Source organism: Xyrauchen texanus, chromosome 2 (genome assembly GCF_025860055.1).
Source record: "Xyrauchen texanus isolate HMW12.3.18 chromosome 2, RBS_HiC_50CHRs, whole genome shotgun sequence".
NCBI classification, from domain to species: domain Eukaryota; kingdom Metazoa; phylum Chordata; class Actinopteri; order Cypriniformes; family Catostomidae; genus Xyrauchen; species Xyrauchen texanus.
The window spans coordinates 17,382,236-17,407,537 of NC_068277.1; the positions used below are offsets into that span (position 1 = coordinate 17,382,236).

General features: G+C 39.2%; 1 protein-coding gene across 3 annotated transcripts in view; it reads left to right on the forward strand.

Annotated features, from left to right (window-relative positions):
* LOC127656496 (reticulon-3-like) overlaps positions 1-23,786 on the forward strand; it is a 35,224-nt gene extending 11,438 nt beyond the window's left edge. For 2 of the 3 annotated variants that reach the window (XM_052144869.1, XM_052144878.1), the window contains 6 exons: positions 17,166-17,373; positions 18,758-18,896; positions 19,174-19,243; positions 19,372-19,418; positions 21,226-21,284; positions 21,498-23,786. In XM_052144869.1, the coding sequence (XP_052000829.1) occupies positions 17,166-17,373; positions 18,758-18,896; positions 19,174-19,243; positions 19,372-19,418; positions 21,226-21,284; positions 21,498-21,546 (572 nt within the window). In that variant the 3' untranslated portion in view covers positions 21,547-23,786. Of the gene's footprint in view, positions 1-10,420; positions 13,070-17,165; positions 17,374-18,757; positions 18,897-19,173; positions 19,244-19,371; positions 19,419-21,225; positions 21,285-21,497 lie in introns of all 3 variants that reach the window. The other variant, XM_052144858.1, reaches the window with a different exon arrangement.
* The last annotated feature ends 1,516 nt before the right edge of the window (positions 23,787-25,302 follow it).

Sequence of the window (25,302 nt, forward strand, 5' to 3'; positions counted from 1 at the left end):
TTGATCTGTATAACTCTGTTCTCACCTGAAAATTAAGTCAGTTTTACAACTGCACGCAACCTGACCGTGAACCGTGCAATCTGACCACCCTCCCTTAACCCCAAACAGTCTTGTAACATGACCCTTACTGTATCTAATGGTGACCCCATACCATCATGCACGTTGAAATCCTTAACAACAGCCAAGTTCCACCTGTTTTGAACAGTTTCTGATTAATGAAATCCTCCGCATATGCTTGGGCACACCCGTCAACTGAGGCCATACAGATTTCTTCTGATTTTCTGATGCCATTTGATCTAACATGGTCTGTTCTTGAACCAAATGGTTAATGTGTTCTCCTCTTAAAAATACTAAATCTGGTCTAATATAACATTCTCTGAACCAAGCATCTGTCAATAATGTAAGATATGCTTCCCAGTGTTTAAAAATGTTTCCCAGTCAGCTAACACTATGAAAGGGCACCAAAGAAACAATTTGTGGCTTTCCCTTTTAGTGTCCCCTTTCATTATGTCTGCACCCCACATCTGACATGGTTCACAGATTAAAATGGGAAAGCTAAGTCCCCACAGATGCTAGAAATTCCATCATCTCCAGTTTTTAACCAACTGCAAGCATGATTTAGGTCAAACTAACTGTGGGTACGGCTTAATCCCAGTATTGCCACCTTATTTTAAGATAGCAGAGAAGTTCAAGTTCACTTTGTGCAAGCAGAATCCTAAAATGGATCAGGTTATTGTCCCTGAGCATTCTTGCCCTTGATGTCCCCTCCCCCACAACAAGCCATGTTTGGAGCTGCTACCCCAACACTGCACTGGTCCTGAAGGTAGAGTGACACTGGGGAGGGATATAGCCACAAGACACCTGTTTGGGGTTATATCCCCATGTCTGCTGCAGCCGCTGACTCTTCACCTTCTTTTGAGATATTTTGCATGTTGTCTTTTACCACAAGTAAGAGGAAATACTCAATTTTAGTCTTTTTGTTTGTTTGTTTTGTTTGTTTGTATGTATGCATGTTCTTTTTACTTTCAAGAATTGTATCATTTTAGCGTTTAGATTTAGGGAACATAAATTTATTTAAGCACAAAGTAGATATCACATCCCACAAAATAGGCAACATAGTAGTGGTAGAGTAGAGGTAAATCGGTATAGGTTTTTTAATGGCCGATTCTGATATATTGGCCACTCTGCTCTCTGGATAATGCTGATTATATCACACAATTTATATAATAGTAAATTACATAAATTTGCTAAAGATTTGCTAACTTATTAACATTATATTTACTCAGAATAAACAACAAATTAACTTTTTAAAATTTTATATATATAAAATTATTATATTAAAAAAAATTATTATATAAAAAATATATATATATATATAAAACTTTGTTTCAATTGTGTGTTTTAGATGTTTGCAGTTTCTCCTGGTTTCTGTTTAGTCTTCCCATTTTGGTAATGGGCTATATGTACGCATAACTTCCGCGTTTGACACAAGGATGCTCTTGCGTTTCCGGTTGGGGAGATTTAAAGCGGAGGTAAACGGGACTATGGCAGAGTCTTCTAAATTTTCTCGTTGTTTGCTTGAGTTGCCAAAATTTTGTATTAATGATGTGCGAAGAATTGTACGAATGTGCAGTACAATGCCACAGAGCAAGCTTGAGAAAGGTTTCAAGTTTTATGTTTCGTCTTATCTCTGCAATTATGAAGGTAAGTTCAGATAGCCTGAACTAGTACGTTATGGCTAACATTGTGCTATTATTTTTACATTCCGGCCAGCAGCAGACTAATCACGCTAATATAAATGTTTGGCATGTAATGTGTTTGTAATTTTGTTTGTAAAAGTGTCAGGTAAAATCAGGGCCACAAATGAGATCTCAGTGAAAGCTCAGTGTTACCGCTCTATGAGGAAAGCAGAGACTCCACACCAACTAAGAGTAGGACTGGTATTTTGAAAGTGACGTTCAAAGTTCTTTTGAACATGTTCTAAGTTTTTACTTTTCTAACGTTACCACTGTTCATTTTGGATAACCACAGATGTTATCTTAGCTAGTATGGATGTTTATTGTACAAAATGAATAATAATAAAAATGTAATGCAGTTCTATCAACGACAGATGAATAGCACTGCGTTATTGCAAATTCTAGCTGAAACAGTGGTAATGGAGATACACTGCTGCAAAGTTTGTTTCCTATTCGCACATACAGACTTTTTGTCAGTAGCTTTTCCAACAGTGGATGCAAACTAGTTAATATCATTGACAATGAGCTACAAAAAATATATTTTTGTAGCTCATTTTTTGTTTTTGTAGCTCATTTTACATACAAAAAATATATTTTTTGTATGTAAAAAAAGCGACTACAAGAGGAAAGAGTTGTAGGTGATAGTCATACTTGTTTATAAAAATAATTTCTCATTAATCATTTTGCATACACCATAAGAAAGTTATTGAGGGCAAACATCTGAATGTATGAAATATAGCAAAAAAAGCATAAACAAAATGAGAGGTTGCTGTTTTGTGACTAATGTTCCTTTAGTGTATAGTCAAAGAGTATAGAATCCCACATCAGTTCTCGGCATAGCAGCGCTCTACGATCGGCGGAAGTAATCAAGCATCCTTAAATTTCACCGGAAATACGTCAAGCTCCGCCGTGCATAGAGCCCATTCTTTGCACATAAGTGAAATGTAATACATTCGTAGGAGGGAAATAACAACAGTGCACACAGTAGTCCAGCAACCATGGAAGTTATAAAATAGCATTTGCATTTTCTCACAAAATGGAAGAACCAAGTAAATATGACATTTACTTGTAGGGTACGTGAAGCACTTTTACTTTGAAGTTGCTCTATCACTCTTATGCGTATCACGTGAGTGTAGTCTACTGACCTCTTCCAGTTTACTCAGCCTGGATCAACTGCCTGATGTGTCACAGACTGACTATGCAATCAGAGGGACACAGTTTATGGATTTTTGTAAATTAGATATGTTTAAATGAGATATTTGCAGACGATATACAATAGAAGCCTTATTTATATTTGCCTTTTTTTTTTCATTCGACAAAACAGTTAACAGATACAGGGAACTTTTGAGAAGAGAGCGAGTGCTTAAAATGAAACATAATGAACTTCTACACGTATCTCATATCTCTTATAAACTGGAACATTTAAATGAGATTGTTAAACACCAGTACAAAATACCAAATATCAGCAGATTTATCGGCCTCTGCAATATATCGTTCGAAAACTACGTGAGACCTCATAGTAGTTGCATATCATAGGTTCACCCACAATACCACTTGCCAAAGATTCTAACAATGTTAACAATTTCATTTCTTCAAGACAAAAAAAAAAGGCTGCTTGTTAAAACTGCATTATTTGGAACATGGTTTAAATGCTTCTAGAAGAGATGTAAGGATAAAAGTGTTAAAAATGAAAAAGCAGTGAGCAATTATATGTAAGTTGAAGGGACATAATTACATTAGGTACATTTACTTATATATTTTAAATCTACATTTTTAGTAGGCTTTAATCTTTATAGGTAAGCCCTGTGATTTTAAAATATGAAAAATACCAGTTTCTGCCAGTTAGTGCAAATTAAAGCTTTGATTACGGCGTTCATTCGGCACAGCATTGTTTCGAAAACCTAATGCAACGTCACAACATTTCTGTCTAGTTGCATTATTTTTTGGCCGAGATCTTGTATTGATGACTGGAGAGTTGAACCACTCCATAAACTGTTCTCCAGCACATCCCAAAGACTTTAAATGGGGTTAAGATTAGGACTCTATGGTGGCCAATTAATGTTCCTCATACTCCCTGAACCACTATTTCACAATTTGAGCCTGATGAATCTTGGCATTGTCACCTGGAATATGCCCATGCTGTCAGGGAAGGAAAAAAAAGCCATTGATGGGATAACCTGGTCATTCAGTACATTCAGTACTGCTGCATAGCTTTGCTGAGCCTAGACCGGACCAATTGAAGCAACCCCAGAGCATAACACTGCCTCCAGAAGCTTGTACAGTGGGCACTATGCATGGTGGGTGCATCGCTTCATGCGCTTCCCTTCTTACCCTGATGCGCCCATCGCTTTGGAATAGGGTAAATCTGGACTCATCAGACCACATGACCTTTTCCATTGCTGCACAGTCCAATCTTTATGCTCCCAAGCAAATTGAAGTCGTTTTTTTCCGATTAGCCTCGCTAACATGTGACTTTTGTGGTCACACATCTGTTTAGTCCCAATTCTGTAAGTTTTCGTTGCATTGTGCATGTGGAAATGCACTTACTTTCCGTATTAACCATAGCTGTGAGTTCTACTGTGGATATTTTACGATGTGACTTCAAGCGTTTTAATGATCTACGATCATGATCATTCAAGATTTATTTCCGACCACATTTCTTCCATTAAGCTGACTGTTAACCACTATCCTTCCTGGTATTAATAATGCATTGGACAGTTCTTAACCCAATTCCAGTGATTTCAGCAATTTCGTTGTTTTCTTTGCTTGATGCAGGCCAATAATTAGCCCCTTCTGAAACAACGTAACCTTTTCCACAACGACAAGATATATCCACCGTGATCGCTATAATGTGGTTCGCTCTCTGTGGGGCACGCGTTGAGTTTTGCATGGATGCCGCGGAGGATGGCGTGAAGCCTCCACACACGCAATATCTCCGCGGTAACAAGCTCAACAAGCCACGTGATAAGATGCACAGGTTGACTGTCACAGACGTGGAGGCAGCTGAGATTCGTCCTCCGCCACCCAGATTGAGTCATTACACTACCACAAGAACTTTGAGCAGCATTCAAATTGGGAGAAAAAGGGGGGAAAATAAATCAAGAAATGCAAAGCTACACATTAGGGATGGATATTTTGTCTACTCTATGGGCAATAACATGTACATATCTTTATGTAATAACATGTCTGATAAACATATTTGGCTGCTGCATTGTCTTGTTGTTCCAGTGTCTCTTCATTATTATAGGCCGTTATAAAATAATCTGTTACAAAGATTTACAAAAGATTGCATGATCAAAATTAGAGCCCGACTGATATGGGATTTTTGAGAAGATACAAATTTTAGAAGGGGAAAATTCACCAATTACCCATATGGTGACCAATATAGTTAATTTTTGAGCTGGAATAAAAACAGACCTTTTCTATGTGGATTTTGCACCGATATGACTATGCAAAGGTACTCGGAAGGCTGCTTTATTAAATATTTTTATCAAAGAATATTTGACATTATTATTATTATATGTCAAATATTCTTTGATAAAAATATTTCAAGAATTAAACACTGAGAAAATAAAGAATAAATTCAATAAAATGTATAGTTAAATAAAAATCAGCAGTATTGTTTAGTATCCATCAAATGCTGACTGTTTTAGTACTGCCAGACAATTAGTGGCAGGTTGTAAAACAAGAAGCATTTCCACCTGCCGACAGCGGCAGCTGTGTTGCACCTTATTGTGCTATACAAGTTCAGCGGAAACTTTCAGACTTTCAAGTCAAGTCAAGTGGTTTTTATTGTCGTTTCAACCATATACAGTTAGTACAGTACACAGCAAAACGAGACAACGTTCCTCCAGGACCATGGTGCTACATAAAAACAACAAAGGACCAACATAGGACCACATGAGACTACACAACGAAATAAAATACCTATATAAACTACCTATATATACCTATATAAAGTGCACATGCAAACATGTGCAAAAAGTACAGGACAGTACAACAAATTACTGACAATGAACAGGACAATAGACAGTGCAGCGCCGACCAGTACTCAGTAGTGCAAAAAGATGACAGTTTCTAAAAATGTAAACATAACATACTATGAGATAATGTTCTATGCACATAGCAGTTATTGAGGTAGCAGACAGTTATAAAGTGACAGTAATTAAAGTGCAACTCAGGACACGTGTGTCAAACCAGTCTCTGAGTATTGAGGAGTCTGATGGCTTGGGGAAGAAGCTGTTACACAGTCTGGCCGTGAGGGCCCGAATGCTTCGGTACCTCTTGCCAGACGGGAGGAGGGTAAAGAGTTTGTGTGAGGGGTGTGTGGGGTCGTCCACAATGCTGGTTGCTTCTATGGATACAGTGTTTTTTGTAAATGTCTTTGATGGAGGGAAGAGAGACCCCAATGATCTTCTCAGCTGTCCTCACTATCCTCTGCAGGGCTTTGCGGTCCGAAACGGTGCAAGTCCCAAACCAGGCAGTGATGCAGCTGCTCAGGATGCTCTCAATAGTCCCTCTATAGAATGTAGTGAGGATGGGGTTGGGAGATGTGCTTTCCTCAGCCTTCGAAGAAAGTAGAGACGCTGCTGGGCTTTCTTGGTGATAGAGCTGGTGTTGAGGGACCAGGTGAGGTTCTCCGCCAGGTGAACACCAAGGAATTTGGTGCTCTTGACGATCTCCACAGAGGAGCCGTCGATGTTCAGCGGAGTGTGTTCACCTTGTGCTCTCCTAAAGTCAACAACCATCTTTTTTGTTTTGTCGACATTCAGGGACAGGTTGTTGGCTCTACACCAGTTCGTCAGCCGCTGCACCTCCTCTCTGTATGCTGACTCGTTGTTCTTGCTGATGAGACCCACCACGGTCGGTGTCATAGGCTGAACTTGATGATGTGATTCGAGCTGTGCATTGCTGCACAGTCGTGGAGTCAGCAGAGTGAACAGCAGTGGACTGAGCACACAGCCCTGGGGGGGCCCCAGTGCTCAGTGTGGTGGTGGTGGAGATGCTGTTCCCGATCCGGACTGACTGAGGTCTCCCAGTCAGGAAGTCCAGTATCCAGTTGCAGAGGGAGGTGTCCAGGCCCAGCAGGTTCAGCTTTCCAATCAGGTGCTGGGGAATGATTGTGTTGAATGCTGAGCTGAAATCTATGAACAGCATTTGAACGTATGAGTCCTTATTGTCTAGGTGGGTGAGGGCCAGATGGAGGGTTGTGGCGATGGCATCGTCCGTTGAACGGTTTGAACGATACGCAAACTGCAGTGGGTCTAGTGAGGGGGGCAGCTGGGTCTTATTCTGCCTCATGACGAGCCTCTTGAAGCACTTCATGATGATGGGTGTGAGTGCGACGGAACGGTAGTCGTTGAGGCAGGACACTGAAGACTTCTTTGGCATGGGGATGATGGTGGTGGCCTTGAAGCACGTTGGAACAACGGCGCTGCTCAGAGAGATGTTGAAGATGTCGGTAAGAACATCTGCTAGCTGGTCTGCACATCCTCTGAGCACTCTGCCAGGAATGTTGTCTGGTCCAGCAGCCTTCCGTGGGTTGACTCTACGTAGAGTTTTCCTCACATCTGCCGTGGTAAGACAGAGCACCTGGTCGTTGGGAGGAGGGGTGGACTTCCTCGCCATCACGTCGTTCTGCACTTCAAACCGAGCGTAGAAGTCGTTCAGCGCATCTGGAAGGGAGGCATCTTTGTCACAGGCAACTGATGTTGTCCTGTAGTTGGTGATGGCCTGGATGCCCTGCCACATGCGCCGCGTGTCACCGCTGTCCTGGAAGTGACTGTGGATTCTCTGGGCGTGTGCGCGCTTTGCCTCTCTGATTGCCCGTGACAGTTTGGCCCTAGCTGTTCTTAGGGCTGCCTTATCGCCTGCTCTGAAGGCGGAGTCTCGGGACCTCAGCAGCGTGCGCACCTCCGCAGTCATCCACGGCTTCTGGTTGGAGCGTGTGGTGATGGTCTTGGAGAAAGTGACATCATCAATGCACTTGCTGATGTAGCTGGTCACTGATGGTGTGTATTCCTCCAAGTTGGTAGAATCGCCATATGTTCGGTGGAAAACCAGACTTTATTACATTTTGTAAATGCAATGAATCCAAACTGTGAATCCTGAACAAAACAGTTTGGTGAATACATGTTTACACATTAGCTTCCACTGAAAAGGTATGAAAGTAGCTACGGGGTTAGCTAGTTAGCTATTAGACAGTTGTCAGGGAGAGCAAAAATGGTTAAAGTTGTTTATTTACTTTCCAGCATTACGTCTCACCAACTAGGTAAAATGTAGCTTGAAATGAACACTGAACAGACAGAATCCAACACTGCACCATTGTTTGTTGAGCTGCAAAATGATGCTCTGATGTTTATATTTCAGTCTGCTTGGTTACTGACTACACTGACACTATAGCGGGCAAACAAATGTGATTAAACATGAGGGACAGGGTTAACGTTATATTGAAAAGGAAAAATTATGGTGTCATTGTTTATTAACTTTCCAGTATGTATTTCACAAAATAGTTTGCAGCTTACCGAGTAGACACAACTTAACTCCGCACCGCTTGACTTCGCACCACTTTCCTCCGCACTGTCTGCATAACCACCATCAGCTCAGTATTGTAAACAGTTGAGTCTGAGCGTGCTCTGCTGGACAAACTACATTATGAAACCAACTCTAAATAACTCTGCATTATATATTCTGAAAAAAAAGTTTTCATATCTGCGCATATTGGTAAACATATACGTTGATACCGATAATATATCAGTTGGACACTAATCAAAATAAAATGCAACATATGTCATTATGTGAAGATTCACTGCCCAACTCAATGAAAGAATGTGCACAACACGCATCTGTCTGTTCTTCCTTAAGGTTACCGTGGTAATCTTAGCGCGCACCAGTTTTATAATTTTTTTTTTGTTACTTTCTGAACTGTCTAGTTGTAGATCATGGTTGGCTTAACAATAGATGCCATAACATCACGTTTTTAGTATGCGTGTTAATTTGAAGTTCAGTTTGGAAGACACTGCATTCTGTTCCATTTAGCTGCACTCTGTCTAGCTGTTTGAAACACTCACAGTGCATAGAGTCCACTGCCACACGCCTGGTGTGTGTCTCCCCAAGTGTTTGCTCATGTGGGGAAAGCCGCGATGCTCTGTATTGTTGTTGCTGTGTTGATCCGTGAAGCGTTCCATTCAGAGTCTGAATTTTCACCTTTCAGCTGGGGAAAGTGCAATGGAAGGACACTTTATGTCAGACTTCTAACTTGGAAACTCGTGCGGAAATCTTCAACTCCCATTTCGTCAGTATGCAAGTGTGTGTTACTTCATGCAAACATGTCGGCGCCCAGGTCAGGAACGTTTACAGTCTGTGACAAACATTCACTTTTTTTAATTAAATAATATCCATTAACGACTCAATTTCTTCCATTTTAAATTATAATAAAACGTGTTTAGCAAACGTTTTGCAGAGGCAGGTGTTCAAAACACTGTTAAATACATACTCTTGTGATTATCGTATCGGTAGCATTACAGCATCCTATATCAGTTTGGTTGTTATGAGATGTCTCTGACAATCAATGTACCCCTCAATCACAACATAATCAATCTAAAAATTTTAAATAAGCTCCCTCTTTGACACGTTTGTGGTTAGTTGGGTGATTGTCATTAAATTTTGAAATAACTGAGAATTCATATGCATGATCACCATTGATCATAGTTTTAATGATTGATCATTGTGGCCAAGTTCGAATACTCAAGTATTCGTGCCCATCCCTACTACACTCTGCATCAGTTAGCATTAAAAGAATTGTTGACAGGCTTGCCAGCTAAAACATTAATAACTGCAATAATGATCCAATCATAAGCAGATACTTAAGAGCCTATTTAAATCCAAAAAGCATTGGCCATGCAGTGTAGTTGCCACCATTCAGCCGTTCAGGAAAGACTGAAAAGCTAATGTTATGCTAATGAGCGAGGTCATACAATGTAACATACAGGTCATGATTTCCATTTTCTGCATGTGTCCAGAATACTCCAGCATAAACTAGACCTGTGTAATTCAGTCATCATTATACTGTCTGCACCATAATTTGATTTATTTTTTTATGGTTAGACAGTTGAAGCATAGGGCTTTCTTAACAGTACCCATAATAATATTATTTTAACCACTTTATAAATGGCCCTTTCTTGGTAGTTCTACTGGTAGTGTAGTTCTGTTTGTTTTTGTTCATTTTTGTGTGCCCATTTGTTTGTTTTTTGAAAGAGGTGTTGTTTATCTGTTGGAATTATTCATCTGTAAGAATTATTCATTAAAAACATTAAGACATAACATCTTTTTTCTTGTGTGTAATTGAGATTCCTCAATGGTATAAGCACATTGTCAAGCTGGCATGTAGGCATCAAACTCCATCCATTAATATGTGGGACTGTGTGCATGACTGCTTTAGCTTCAATGAAATGAATGCAAGCAATAAAGTGTCTTGGGAATGCTCCATAGAGTACAAGTGTAGCTGTTGATTGCTAAAGTTTTGGGGACCTTATGCTCTGAAATTTGACTGATCTAAATTCATTAAAGCTATGGAAGGCCAAGCTTTAAGTATGGTCCCAAGCTTTAGCATATCGGAGTTAAGTTACTTTTTTTATTTCCAACCCTCCCTTTCGTCCTCTTTTCTGCTTGCATGATGGATGCAGACAAAAGAGTGGTACTAGGCTCTGAAAAGTGTTCAGAGAATATGGCCACCTCTCTTCACTTTTCTTCTCAGCCAAGTTCCTTCTCTCAAGTTGCTTATGGAATTGAATCTTCAGGACCACCTGGAGATTACATGGAGCATAATTTCAAAGAGAAAAGGGAGCTTTTTGACTCTTCCTTTGGATCTCAAAAGCAGGACTCCCCTATAAAGACGTCACCAGTATCTGAAAGAATCAAAGCATTGGAAGCTTTAGCTGCAAAGAAGAATGATTTTGATAGGAATGATGGTGGGTTTCCACATTTTAAAGAGCGACACTATGAGAAGTTCCCCACTGAATCTCATGGAAGTTCCTCACATTTGACCTTCCAGAAAAGGTCAATGTCAAATGAGCAGGAATCACCTGAATCGCCCTTTGAAGTGCTTGGTGAGACAAGGCATGGAAGTGACTTTGAGGACACGGCTGACTGGATGAGAGCTCACTTACCTCCAGCACCAGATTTCAACATTGAAGATCCTGATCTTGATGAGGAAAAAGACTCACCCATGATGCAGGAGAGCCCATGCAAAGTAATGAAAGGAAACTGTGTTGATGCACCAGAAGGTGCATCTGAAAGTTTTACAGGAGTTCCTGATCAGTTCATGGACAGTCCTATCAAAGTAGCAGAAACAAAATATAATGATGATAAACGAGTAAAACAAGAAAGTGTTGAGGAAGATTCTGAATTTGACCTGAGCTATTTGCCTACAGCCTATATGTGGGACAAACAAGAGAAAACTGATGTGGACACTCAAGGCTATCAAAAAGTTCCTGAAAATCAAGAGCTTCCTGCCTCCCCTGCACCACCAGCAGATTTTGAGTCTCTGTCATCCCCTGTTACCCAACAGATGGACCCTAGTTCTACGCAACATGCCAGCACTTCAAAGGGAAACTTGGAACCTGCTGAAATCCTAGAGGTAGATAGTTCTGGGGAGTCAGATGATACAGTGATTGAGGAAGTTGGCAACATCTCAGCAGTAGAAAATAATGACCTTGACATTAAACCTCAAAAAGATGAGGAGATTTTGCCAGATAACGAAAAGAAGCTGATTCAGGTGCCTATTATTAATGTAATTGAGACAGATGAACAGGTTCTAAGTGATGAGGAAGAAGAGCAGCTGGATGTGGAAGGAGAGGAGGATGATAATGAAAGGTGTCCGATTATTCAAGGTGAAAGCAGAGAGTCACTTGAGCAACAGGAGCAATCAGAGGTTCCTGAACATGTATCTGTGGAAACTCTAAACGAAGAAAATAAAACAGACTATCAAATTTCCTCTCTGGAAAATCAAACAGACTCTGATGGTGAATACTTTCCTAATCACACGATGATCGAAGATGATCATGAAAGTGGCATTTTCCTCCAGTCCTCCCCAGACTCAGGTGGCCAGATTTCAGAGGACTCTCAAATGCAGTCACCTATGTCTCAGAATTTAGTGTCCTTTGGACCCCTTGAAGAGTCAACCCTTGACAAAGAGCTTGACGAAACTGGAGAAGTACTTTCTGACCTCCCCCCTAACAAAAATTACCCCTCAAATGAGCCCAGTGATGTAGAGACTTACCTGGACCATTACACCAGTGAGGAGCTTGCTTTAAAAGACCAGCTGAATTCAGATTATTTTATGGAGAATAAAAGAGAGAATACTGAGCTCTCAAAGCCCAGCTGTCTTCCAGAAAATCTAAATATCAGTACTTTTGTTCAAGAAGCCTTTGAGGAAAATATTACAGATGATTTTGATGAAACACCCAAAAGATGCAAGATGGACAAAGAATCTGTCCCTGAACCCCCGATATCTGACCATTTAGCCGATGCCCATGATGACGTTGATACTGTTGTCCCTCAAAACAAGATGCCAACTGTTGATTCAGAAGATCACAGGTCAGCAGTGGAATCTGAGAATTTGACACTGCAAGAACAGGAGGCGTTACCAATCCAATCCATTGGCAGACAATCCCCAATTCAAGAGATCCCACTGGAACTTTTAAATGTTTGTCACAAAGAACAGTCTGGCAAAATCAGTGAAGTTTCTGGCCCTATGACAAATTATGTAGCTAAAGGATCAGTGATGACTAACTCTGAACCTGGGGTATTGGCCTCTAGATATGTTTTAGATAGACCGGATTCGCCAGAGACCATAAGCGATACAGAGAATGTTGAGCCAGAATTTTTAGTAATGGCAGCGACGGACAGCTTTGTGGAGTTTATGAGGGAGTGTCTTAATTCACGGCAGGATGAGGAGCCTGAGGGCTTCAATCCAGGTCAGGTAACCTTAGATCAGAATCCCAAATCTGATACTCCTGCTTTCAATCAATCCTCCCCTGCAATGATCATGGACTTTGAGCAGGAGCGCTTAACAATATCTGCTTTGAAAGAACTCGGGAGCAGCCAAGAGGAAGACGAGAAACCTCTCGTAGTGAAGTCCGTCCTAAAGCCAGATGAAGCTACTCAAAATCTGGAAGCTTCAGTGACCTCATCTTCCGTACCTCAAAATCTTCCAAACGAGTATCAGCCTGATGCCTTAATTGCCAAAGAGGTAGAGGCAATTGATATTTGGGTGGCAGAGGCCTACCACCTTGCAGAGCATGTCTTGACATCTATACTAAACCACCTGTCAGGTAACTTGTCTTTCTGGGCGAGCAGCCTACTAACCATGCACACAAAGAATGCCCAGACACAAGACCTTACTACTTTTGACTTTTTAACTTGACTACTCCACACTAACCTATTTAGTGTTATGTGTTCGAAAGTATTAGTGGTAATAACAAAACAATTTATGGGTTCTTAAAAATATGATTTTGGAGTAACTAAATTTCCTGATTGATGTGTTTCAATCTTTAACCTAAAAATGGATGTATGTGTATGTTTTATATTTATATAATGTCCAAAATAACTTAACTATTCATTACTATTAACATGCAATGTTTTTTCTCAAGCCATATCTCATTACCAGGCCCACACCAAATCTGAACAGAGCACAGCAGATTTCCACAGAATTGGAACGCCTGTCAATCACAAAGTTCTATATATACCACATACGTAATTGCATTTTAAATATTTTATGATACTTTCAGCTACCATGTAGAGCAGCGGTCACCAATTGGTGAAAAAAAAAATATATATATATTCCTTTTTTGTTTCACGGAAGAATGTCGTACAGGTTTGGAGCGAAATTATGGTGATTAATCACAAAATGATGTTTGGGTGTTACTGATTGCAGCTAACCAATAATTTTTGCATCACTGTTCCTTTTAAAGAGAGAAACAGTGTGAAGTGGTTTGGTAACTCAATTTAAAGATGTTTTAGGTTTAACCATGAACACTTGCAGTATGTTTCTGCTCAAGCAAAGCTTATTTGCTAAGCTTAATAGACTTTTGAGAAGTAGGCCTATCTGCCCTTGTGGTCTTGCTGACATGGAATGGTCCAGTAGGACTGTATCATAAAATGCATATATTTTCTGCATGCCTACATTACCCTGAATCGGTATGTTGTGAAGTTTACATGTATGCTCTTAGAATTGTGATAGTTTACATATTTGAAATATTTAGGGTAGTTACTAAGGAAACAAGAAACTTGCAGTGTTCACAAATTGTCAGAAATACTGTAATTGCAAGATGACTCTGAGATTCTGTTTGGAGCTGTTCACATCCTCTTGTGAGTGAAGTCAGAGCTTTCATAAAACTAGAGTTTTCAACTTGGAAAAACAAGTTCATTAAAGGCATGAAGGCTTTCGCAATGCTTGTCGGAAACTCTTTAAGACATGACGTTGTGCAATTAAAAAATTTCCTTGATTTTGATTCAGCTTGCACTAAAAAAATTGCACTTTTGTATTTTGAGCAGTCATGTTTTCTACTAGATATAGTTTGTGATAGAATAAGTGGCTTATTGAATGGATCTAGAGCATATTTAGGCCTTTTGTCTTTCTTTTTTTTTATTGGCTCTGCATGAAATCCTGTAACTTGTCAATTTCTTCATTATAGCTCACTCCCCAAGAGCTTTCCAGTGGTGTTAAGTTTATTTTAATGGGTGTGCCATTTTCCATTGCTTTGTCAAAGCTGTAGATACTATCAAGGGGTTGTGTAAACTTCAGCATATGATTGCTATTCACTGTATTTATGTATGTGTAAATAAGCACACGTGTTCAGATCAATATACTCCCATTTAGGCATTTAAATTCTTTCCATATGTGATTTGAAGAAGCTGAAGGAGGTAGCACAAGCGTATTAGGCAAGCTGAAACTGACTGCAGTGTATAAAAATGGCCAATGGCCTTTAAATAACTGACCTCATTAGGTTTTTCTTGCATAAAGGCTCACACACTGTTCACTTTTGAACATAATGAACACTATGACAAGTAACCACTGGAATTTATGCTGCTGAAATCCTTGTACATGGGGTAGGATGGGTGATTTCATGCATGACTTCTAAATGATTCAGACACATGTGGACTCTTACACTGACTCGCATAAACACATTAGAAAGTGCTTGTGTCTTTAAGAGTTGAGCTTTGTGAGAACTAAAAAGAGGCCACTGCGGCTCAGTAGCCACTGGGACATGATGTTGTATCTGGGTCCATTAATGGGAGTGAGGGAATGATAACGAACAAGTGCTCTTGGCCAAGACTGCCTCCCTGTGGGCACTAGCAAAGCATGCTGGGAGGGACTCAGACCCCCCCCCCCCCAATCACTGGTACCTGAGTAGTCAGTGGGACAAAAACAATGGTGCTTTCTCAGGCTTTGAATCACATGTTTTTGTAAACCATTTTCCCCCCTTAAGCTGCTGTATAACTGTATTTTTTCTGTTCAAATGTATAATGCAATTGTTCAGAGCCTGCATAGATTAAAGTTGCCAACTCTTTTTACAACTAAAGTTTGATCAAATCGGAGACACTATTAAACTATCATACTCGCAAGTCGCGAGACAGGGAGACATTGCAAGACTAGTGTAATGACATGCACTTTAGGGATCATAATTATAATATAAAGCACAAATCATCATAATATTCATGATGTTGCTTTATTTTACTGTCCCACCAAAGTTATCATGAACGTATTTGATATATCGTTCAGTCCTAGTACAAACTCATTTTCAGTATCATTCAGTGTTTTTATGATTCTATGAATTGAGACTAGAATCGGGCTATTCTCTGAGGCATCCACTCACAACTCACCATGCGCCCCACCGAGAGCGAGAACCACATTATAGCGACTACGAGGAGGTTAACCCAAAGTGACACTACCCACCGTAGCAACCAGGCAAATTGGTTGCTTAGGAAGTCTGACTGGAGTCACTCAGCATGCCCTGGATTCAACCTTGCGACTCCAGGTGTGGTAGTCAGCGTCTTTACTTGCAGAGATTCCCAGGCCCACCATTTATCCTTTTCTAATCAAACCCTGCAGTATGAAAAATAAATTTGGGTAGTGTTCAGAACTATTTTTAATCAAAACTTTCAATAAAGTAATTTATGCATGCATATACATACATACATACATACATACATACATACATACATGCATTACAACTCAAAGAACCCTTTTGTGTAAATCTTTGTAAATGGAACTTTTTTGGCATAAAGGGTTATTTTTTTTGCCGAATAAAGAACCCTACATTTTTAAATGGAACCCTAAAGAAACTTTTTTTGTAAGGGTGTTTTTCATCCAGCCATCGCTTCCATGTGAATGGTCTTGTGTTACAGGACCCATCCCCACACATTCCAGAGTATGAATCCCTCATCCAGGAAGAAAGCATTAAGCATTTTGAAAAATAAATAAATACCATGAGATCAGCAGTTACAGAAATATTCAAACCAGCCTGTCTGGCACCAACAATCATCTATGCAATTATCTAATCGGCATGTGTGGCAGCTGTGCATAAAACCATGTAGATATGGGTCAGGAGCTTCAGTTAATGTCCACATCAATCATCAGAATGGGGGGATGGGGGGTGATCTCATTGATTTGGACCATGGTGTATGACTGTTGGTGCAGTATTTCTGTAACCGCTGATGTCCTTGGATTTTCATGCGAAACAGTCTCTAGAATTTCCTCTTAATGGTGCAAAGAACAAAACACAGCGAGTGGCAGTTCTGTGGATGGAAATGCTTTGAGCGAGATCAACAGAGAATGGCCAGACTGGTTAAAAATGCCAAAGTGTATGGTAACTCCGATAACTGTGCTTTACAATTGTGGTGAGAAGAATATCATCTCCGAATGGTATTCTGAGATGCAGGTTGGCACTGTTTTGGCAGCACGAGGGGGACCTGCACAATATATGGCAGGTGGATCGAGGCAGTTGTTCAGTCCTTCATTATAGACCGTGCGAGTACCCAAGAAATGGTAATGCTCAGAGCTGAACCCCCTCAAGGCATTGCTGTATGTGGAGGCTGCCTTTTATGTAAGGCTTCTTTAAAAGCTTCCTTTCATAATGCATCACCGGCCACTCAAACTCTCTCTGCATTATATAACCACAGCAGTATGGAGAATATGAGCTCTGTATTTTTTTTATGATGGAACAATAATGATTTAAGAGTTAAAAAATCTAATTAAAATAATTGTTACTGCCTTTTACATCTGTAAGCTCGTGATTTATGTTGTTATTGTACTACCATTTAAAAAAAAAAAAAAAAAGGATGATATAATTTTGACAAACAACTTTCTTTCCTTAATACCTAAAAACACACCACATGCACATGATTTTCACACTCTCTGTCATGCAGTATATGACCTGGTGCATTGGCGGGACCCTAAGAAGTCCGGAGTGGTGTTTGGTTTGTCGATGCTGGTACTGCTCTCTCTGGCAGCGTTCAGCATGATCAGCGTTGTCTCTTACCTACTGCTGGCCCTGCTCTGTGTCACCATCTCTTTCCGCATCTACAAGTCTGTTGTCCAGGCTGTGCAGAAGTCCAACGAGGGTCACCCCTTCAAGTAAGTCTTTTTTTGTCCGTAAACTCAATGTCATGTGAATGCATGCAAAAAGGATTTTGTCCTACTTAGGGTTGGGATTTGAGAACCAGATCTTTTACTGCGGTCAGTGATGTATTATTTCCTCGTGATATCTATCTATAAATATTAATTTCTATATCTTAATAGGAAAGCTATTTCATTCTACACAAAAAATGTTTTGTACACACATAAAACAAAAAATAATACATTTTTTATGTACTGTATATCATAATATAATGCGCTAACGTGAACATTACTACTGTCATTAGTAATTTCATATACAATCCTCGATAAATTCATAGTATGCCCACCTCTTTGGTTACTACTAAACCACTGACGCTATGGATTTAGCAGCACAACACATACAGTGCAAACAGTGTAGTCCAATTCCTGTCTTTTCAATCTATACTGCGAAACATACAGCACTTCCTAACAATCAAATGATTCTTCTGTTCTTTTTAGTGAATGGAAAAACTTGCTCAGCTGCAAATCATTTATTTTGTCATATCCGCTTTTAAATTAAACAAGAATTGTTGTTGCATAATATAGATTTATTACTGGATTATTGTCAATGTGTAGTTAAAGATAGACATAATGAGTTTTGTTGTAATCAAGGGTATTTTATAAAAATTAATTAATTTATGAAATATCTCAATTAAAATGTCGGCATTGACTTTAACAGCGCATTTACAAATGAATATGTTCGGTTTAAATATGTAATGATCTCATCCTTTGGTAACAGTCTGCCAAGGCAGGAAATCCAATAAGAATTGCATTTCCCATTTCTAAATCCCATCCTCAAAAGCACTAAAAGAGATGTTAATGGAATTGTTAGAGGAATCAGAATGGGAACCGGAATCATTAAGTCCTTACACTTCCCATCCCTAGTCTACCTAAAGACGTTGTATGTAGGCCACAACAGGAACAGAGTGAACTGTCACCTTTACAAAAAGTACTTTGGTGGTACCAGGCTGTAATGATGGTGTTTCAGTATATTTAAGTATTTTCCATGTTCATGTGTGATGTACACATTACTTCAAAGAATACCTTGGTTGGGGTGGGAGTCTTTAGGTACCTAACAATTTGATTAATATTTTTTCAGGTAGTCTCAATCTGATTATAGAATGATGCATTTACATTTTTCAATATCACAGGTGTGCAAATCTGCAGCAAATAAAGATGGGTCATTGCTGAAGTCTATGTAAAGATTCTGTAAAAAAAAAAAAAAACAGACAGATATGTAACTCTTTGGTCCATGATGTGACCGTTTCATGTCATGCTCAGTTCAAGTACGATTTGGTTTGGAGTATTGTTGAATCATATGCAGTGACAAGGCTAATTGGTTTGACCAACATGACTGTGACAGGGCTCTGATGGACAAAGATGTCACCATACCTCCCGAGACCTTCCGCAAGCACGTGGACCTTTGTCTGTCCTACATCAACTGTGCGCTCAAGAAGATGAGCCGCCTCTTTCTGGTCGAGGATCTGGTGGATTCCCTCAAGGTTAGTGCTGGTCCAGCAATTATATAAGTGCTAAGATTTAACGCAGTGTATATATAGCCCTTAAGATGTTTGAGAGAGGCAGTCTGTCCTCTCTCCCTCACATATAATTCCTGTTTCTGTATTATTAACAGTAAGATTTTAATTAAATTGGTCTGCAAGGGAGATGTTCATTGACCATTCTAAACGCACAAAAATTCATTTCGAATATTGCGTTCTCTGGCATTGTGGTAATAAAAAGTTCTTTTGACATACAGTATGTATAATTTTCTTATTTCAGCTCGCAGTGGTTATGTGGCTAATGACATATGTTGGAGCGGTCTTCAATGGCATCACCATTCTCATCCTTGGTAGGCTAAATGTGCCAAATTAAAAAAAAAACCTTAAAAATTATTTCAAGATTTGGGCCATTTAGAATTCTTCCAGTATTACAACATAACAATGATAGTCACTTTCTATGTGTTCACTTCTTTTGCAGCGGATATCCTTCTCTTTGGTGTACCACCTGTCTATGAGAAGAACAAGGTTAGATCCCATCCATAATTCTATCTATATTTCTGCGTTGCAAAACTAGGCATTGGCACTCCAAAATCTTGCTTAATAACAAAATATCAAAATGTGTTCTATTTATTTGAAACAATTGTACCCCAGTTTTCACAAATAGTTTCACAAATAGTTTTCCAGGTTTCAAATGATAAAACTATAGATATTTATTTAAAAGTTATTTGGACACTTTATGGTTATCAAACTTTGTAGAACTTCCATAGTTATAATGATGGATGAGTATTGTGATGAACTACACCTTTGGTTACTCTGCTGGGGCACCTGTGTAAACTTGAGGGAAACTGATTTTAATACAATGATTGTTTGACAACAGTTAATTAAATATCATCGAAAAATAGCTCAAAAGCTATTAGAAATTATCTAGCTTAGTTTGTTTGCAGATGCCCTTTTTGTTGTAATATTTTGTTTCTAATGCAATAACATTAGATTTATAATGAAATTGCTTTAGAATTAATCTTTTTTAAGTGTCCACTTAAATACTTTTGTGGTGCAATTGTATATATCATATACACTCACTGAGCTCTTTATTTGGAACACTATGGTCCTAATAAAGTGCCCAATGTGGTCTTCTGCTGTTGTAGCCCATCTGCCTCAAGTTTTGACGTGTTGTGCATTCTGAGATGCTTTTTTTCTCACTACCAATGTACTGAGTGTTTATCTGAGACTGTGCGTGAAAATCCCAGGAGATCAGATGATTTACTTGCATCATGGGTACCTTTTAATGTTGTAGCAATTGATACTAGTTACCTAGTTTTACTGGTTGCTCTTGTTACTTGTGATCTTTAATGAGACTGAGGAAGCCTATGCAAAAAAAATACAAAATATTTCACTGCATGTTTAACAACTGCAAGATTTTAAAATGCATTCATAGTTTCTTTTGTAAAGCCTTAGTAATCTTGCTTTTTATGTGAGATGACGTACATGCTCAAATGTATTTAGCATTTCAGAACAGTTGGCCCACTCAGAGAGAATAGTAATCAGTGATCAGTATGTATGATTACGCCATAGTCGTCTTATGTAAGCCCTTTCACAAGACTAGGATTAATCTTTTCAGGCATTTGTCAAGTCTTAACAATAGTTGTTGTTCAAGAATTTATAGAATGTCTGTTGTAAGTTCCTATTCCTTCCCCTAAATTATAGAATGTCTGTTGTAAGTTCCTATTCCTTCCCCTAAATTAAATACAGCACTAATGAAGATATGTATGCCCATAATGATGCATCCATAATGGTGCCACAAAATTCTAAACCGTCTCTTTAATTTCCATTGTGCAGAGTGCTATGCGGTGACCTTGGAAATGCAGTAACCCAGTTTTTAATATCTTCACAGTTAGAAAATTAAAATCACAGCACTCAAAACGGTGTTACATTGATTATGACATGTGACTTCAGACTGTTTTGCGGTCAGGATAGTTTATAAAATGTGACTTATGACTGTATTAAATATTCTATATAGTAATTAGCATTGCTAAGTAGTACTCATACTTGGGGTTAGGAACAAATCCCTAATCTCAAGTATTAAACTTTGGCATATACCTCACTCTTCACTGTTTGTAATACAATACCTGGATTTCTAAGGAGTGGTGTACTATTACTTTTCTAAGCAATCAGACTTGCGGATTTTACCTGGCAGATGATAAAACTGATGATACTTTATGATAAATCCATAGACGTCTGCCTCATCCTGCTCGCGTGATCTTTAGAAAATGTTTTAATGAATTATTACAGTTATCGTTACTTACAATGGAACCTCATTTTCTTCTTTCCATAGACCCAGATTGATCATTACATTGGCATTGCACGCAATCAAGTCAACAGTACAATGGCCAAGTAAGTGCTTTGAGTAGAGAAACAATTTAAAAGTAGGAATGCACAATGTGTGTGTGTGTGTGTGTGTGTGTGTGTGTGTGTGTGTGTTATTTTGCTGTACAGAATTGAGTTTTGGAAATGGCTGCCAATTAGTGAGGCCTTGATTTGCACTTTGTAATATTGCCACCTAATGGGCACTGTCTCATTCTGCTTGTCTCCAACTCTCTCCATCAGACTACAAGAGAAACTCCCAGGAGCGATGAAGCGCTGTAAAACGGAATGATCCTTCTCTCCGATTCCCTCAACACCATGTTTACCATCCTTCCACCTTTAGCCGCCACCCCTCCCTTCCTCTTTGCCCCACCCCTTTCCTCTTTTTTCCCCCTGTTTAACATCAACCCTTCAAACCACCATCTGCACTGAACCAGCTAGTATGTAAAATCTAAAGCTTCTTGATATTCAATGTTAACTCTGCAGCTTAATTACGAGCATTAGGGCAAGAAGCTTGGGGCTCCAGGAGCTGATGTTTCCAACACGGGATGTGATGCAATGCTGCAACTGGATGTCAATGGCCAGTGTGAGGAAGGGTTTGTGAACTAGACTGAACCTATGACCTGGTTTTAAGTGTTTGGCGGGTGGATGGAAATAAAAACAGGTGTTTGAATTTAAAGCAAATGTCTGTACTTTTAAAAATGAACATTTCACAAAAAAAAATTAAAATAAAAAATCTAAAATGTTCTGCAACACATACTTGTTCCCCCTTCGTTTAGTTCTTTGACAAATGTGAATTATTTGTCTGGACGTGCACATGACAATCAGTCCAGCAGTACCAGTTCAGATACCAGCAGTGATAATTTGGTCTAGTTCACCATCCTACCTACCTGTTACTGGCGCAAATTTTTTTTTTCTGTATGTATATATAATAAGGTTACAACAGGCTTTTTGCTGTGAAGTAGTTTGTTGCTTTTTATATTTAAAAAAAAAACTAAAATGAATATACAGCTCTTATATTTGTCTCTTTTGCACTCAGTTATCTGAGTTCACATGTATATGTTATTATTACTATTCAAATAAGAGTTGTTGTTATATTATATCTCAAATAGGATGACTGCTTTAAATCCCATGTATGGCATTTGGCTCCGTAACAATAAATATGTATTAATATCCTTAAGGTTGAGTTTTATGCATAGGATCATCGGAGCTTCAGAATATAGGAGAGGAAGGAATTAATCTGTTTGATTTGAAGTGTCCATGTTGGCCCCATAGGTCATCTATTGTTGTCAAAACAAGGCTAGTACCCATCATTCATATGGTAACAATTTTTAAGGTAAAACTGGTCTTGTGTCAGCATTTTGGAGCATTGTTTACCAACCTAGACACAGAAGATTTTTGAATATTTATTGGATGTTTGAAGTTGTTGGTTTTTTTTTATTTTAATTTTAATATTATTATATATATATATTTTTTTTTTTATCAAGGCTGGAATATGTTGCATCACTGTTTTTCCTTAACAAAAATCCAGAACTCACTGCAAACACATTGACTTCTTGGAAATACAATTATAAGGGCATGTTATTGCTGAAAGGGAAGGGTGATTCAGTAAAATGGCAGCGGTTTGGCCAGTGTTTTTAATGTGGTGTCAGCCTGCCCAATGACTACTCATGCATTTGTGCTCACAGTTTTACAATATGACAATAAATGGAATATCTACCGTGTATCAATAGTTGCATTCATATTATGCAAAACGGCAGCGTTTCATGGCAGCGATCGTATAACATTCCAGCTGATGCAGTTGGAAGCATGTCATCGAACTTTTGTGTCCAAATCTAGAGAAATCCTTATCAAAGCATTAAAAACATTTAACCAGAATCACAGTTAAAACTTTTGTGCTCCATTATTAGGGCCTTTTTCTAATATACTTTAATTTGCCCTTCATGTCATGTATTTTTTGCTCTCTCGTGACCTTTTTTGGTGTTGAATGCATGTGTACACACATGATCACATTCAGACAAGTGTCCTGTCATTGTGTTGCTTAGCAAGCATGTTTTACAGGTGAGATCACCGGTGCCGTGTTGCTTTTGGAGAACGGTTGGTAAAGCTCTGACTGTTTGTATTACCACAAAGTCTTGTTTTCTTTCATTTTAAGGGTAAACTATGACTATATAACTACTTTTTTAATAGATGCAGACCTGTTTAGATTCCATGTCGGAGTATCTGATTATCCTCTGAGGTCGTTTGAGTTTAATATATATTACTTAACTTATTCCTCTAGATCCTTGGCATGTTTGCTGTTTCTTTCATGTGTTTATCAGTCTCTCTCTGAGAAGGGGTGATGGAAGTTATGTTCTTTTTGCTTTTGACTCTTTCTCTGGGAAAAGAAAACTAGATGTGATTACTAACATCTGCATTCAATTTGTTTTCGAATTAAGTTAATAATTGGGAGCTTTTTTGTGGGGGGGGTGCAAACAGGAAAAATTGTGGTCCCTGTAATGATGTCAAAGTGAACTTAATAAAAATGCCAAAAGCAAATTAAGTGCTTGAGCTTTTATTATTTATTTTTTATTTTTTAAATGGTTTATTATCATTATTAACAGTTGAACATGTCTGAATAATGCAAAAGATTAGGCCTCTCATAGTCTTCTTTCAATATCAACAGATAGAATGATGTTATTGTTTATTAAAGTTGCTGTTAATTACAGTGGGTACGGAAAGTATTCAGACCCCCCTAAATTTTTCACTCTGTTATATTGCAGCCATTTGCTAAAATCATTTAAGTTCATTTTTTTTCCTCATTATTGTACACACAGCACCCCATATTGACAGAAAAACACAGAATTGTTGACATTTTTGTACATTTATTAAAAAAGAAAAACTGAAATATCACATGGTCCTAAGTATTCAGACCCTTTGTTCAGTATTTAGTAGAAGCACCCTTTTGATCTAATACAGCCATGAGTCTTTTTGGGAAAGATGCAACAAGTTTTTCACATCTGGATTTGGGTATCCTCTGCCATTCCTCCTTGCAAATCCTCTCCAGTTCTGTCAGGTTGGATGGTAAACGTTGGCGGACAGCCATTTTCAGGTCTCTCCAGAGATGCTCAATTGGGTTTAAGTCAGGGCTCTGGCTGGGCCATTCAAGAACAGTCACGGAGTTGTTGTGAAGCCACTCCTTCGTTATTTTAGCGTTGTGCTTAGGGTCATTGTCTTGTTGGAAGGTGAACCTTCGGCCCAGTCTGAGGTCCAGAGCACTCTGGAGAAGGTTGTCGTGCAGGATATCCCTGTACTTGGCCGCATTCATCTTTCCCTCGATTGCAACCAGTCGTCCTGTCCCTGCAGCTGAAAAACACCCCCACAGCATGATGCTGCCACCACCATGCTTCACTGTTGAGACTGTATTGGACAGGTGATGAGCACTGCCTTTTCTCCACACACACCGCTTAGAATTAAGGCCAAAAAGTTCTATCTTAGTCTCATCAGACCAGAGAATCTTATTTATCACCATCTTGGAGTCCTTCAGGTGTTTTTTTAGCAAACTCCATGCGGGCTTTCATGTGTCTTGCACTGAGGAGAGGCTTCCGTCAAGCCACTCTGCCATAAAGCCCCGACTGGTGGATGGCTGCAGTGATGGTTGACTTACTACAACTTTCTCCCATCTCCCGACTGCATCTCTGGAGCTCAGCCACAGTGATCTTTGGGTTCTTCTTTACCTCTCACCAAGGCTCTTCTCCCCCGATAGCTCAGTTTGGCCGGACGGCCAACTCTAGGAAGGGTTCTGGTCGTCCCAAACGTCTTCCATTTAAGGATTATGGAGGCCACTGTGCTCTTATGAACCTTAAGGGCAGCAGAAATTTTTTTGTAACCTTGGCCAGATCTGTGCCTTGCCACAATTCTGTCTCTGAGCTCTTCAGGCAGTTCCTTTTGACCTCATGATTCTCATTTGCTCTGACATGCACTGTGAGCTGTAAGGTCTTATATAGACAGGTGTGTGGCTTTCCTAATCAAGTCCAATCAGTATAATCAAACACAGCTGGACTCAATT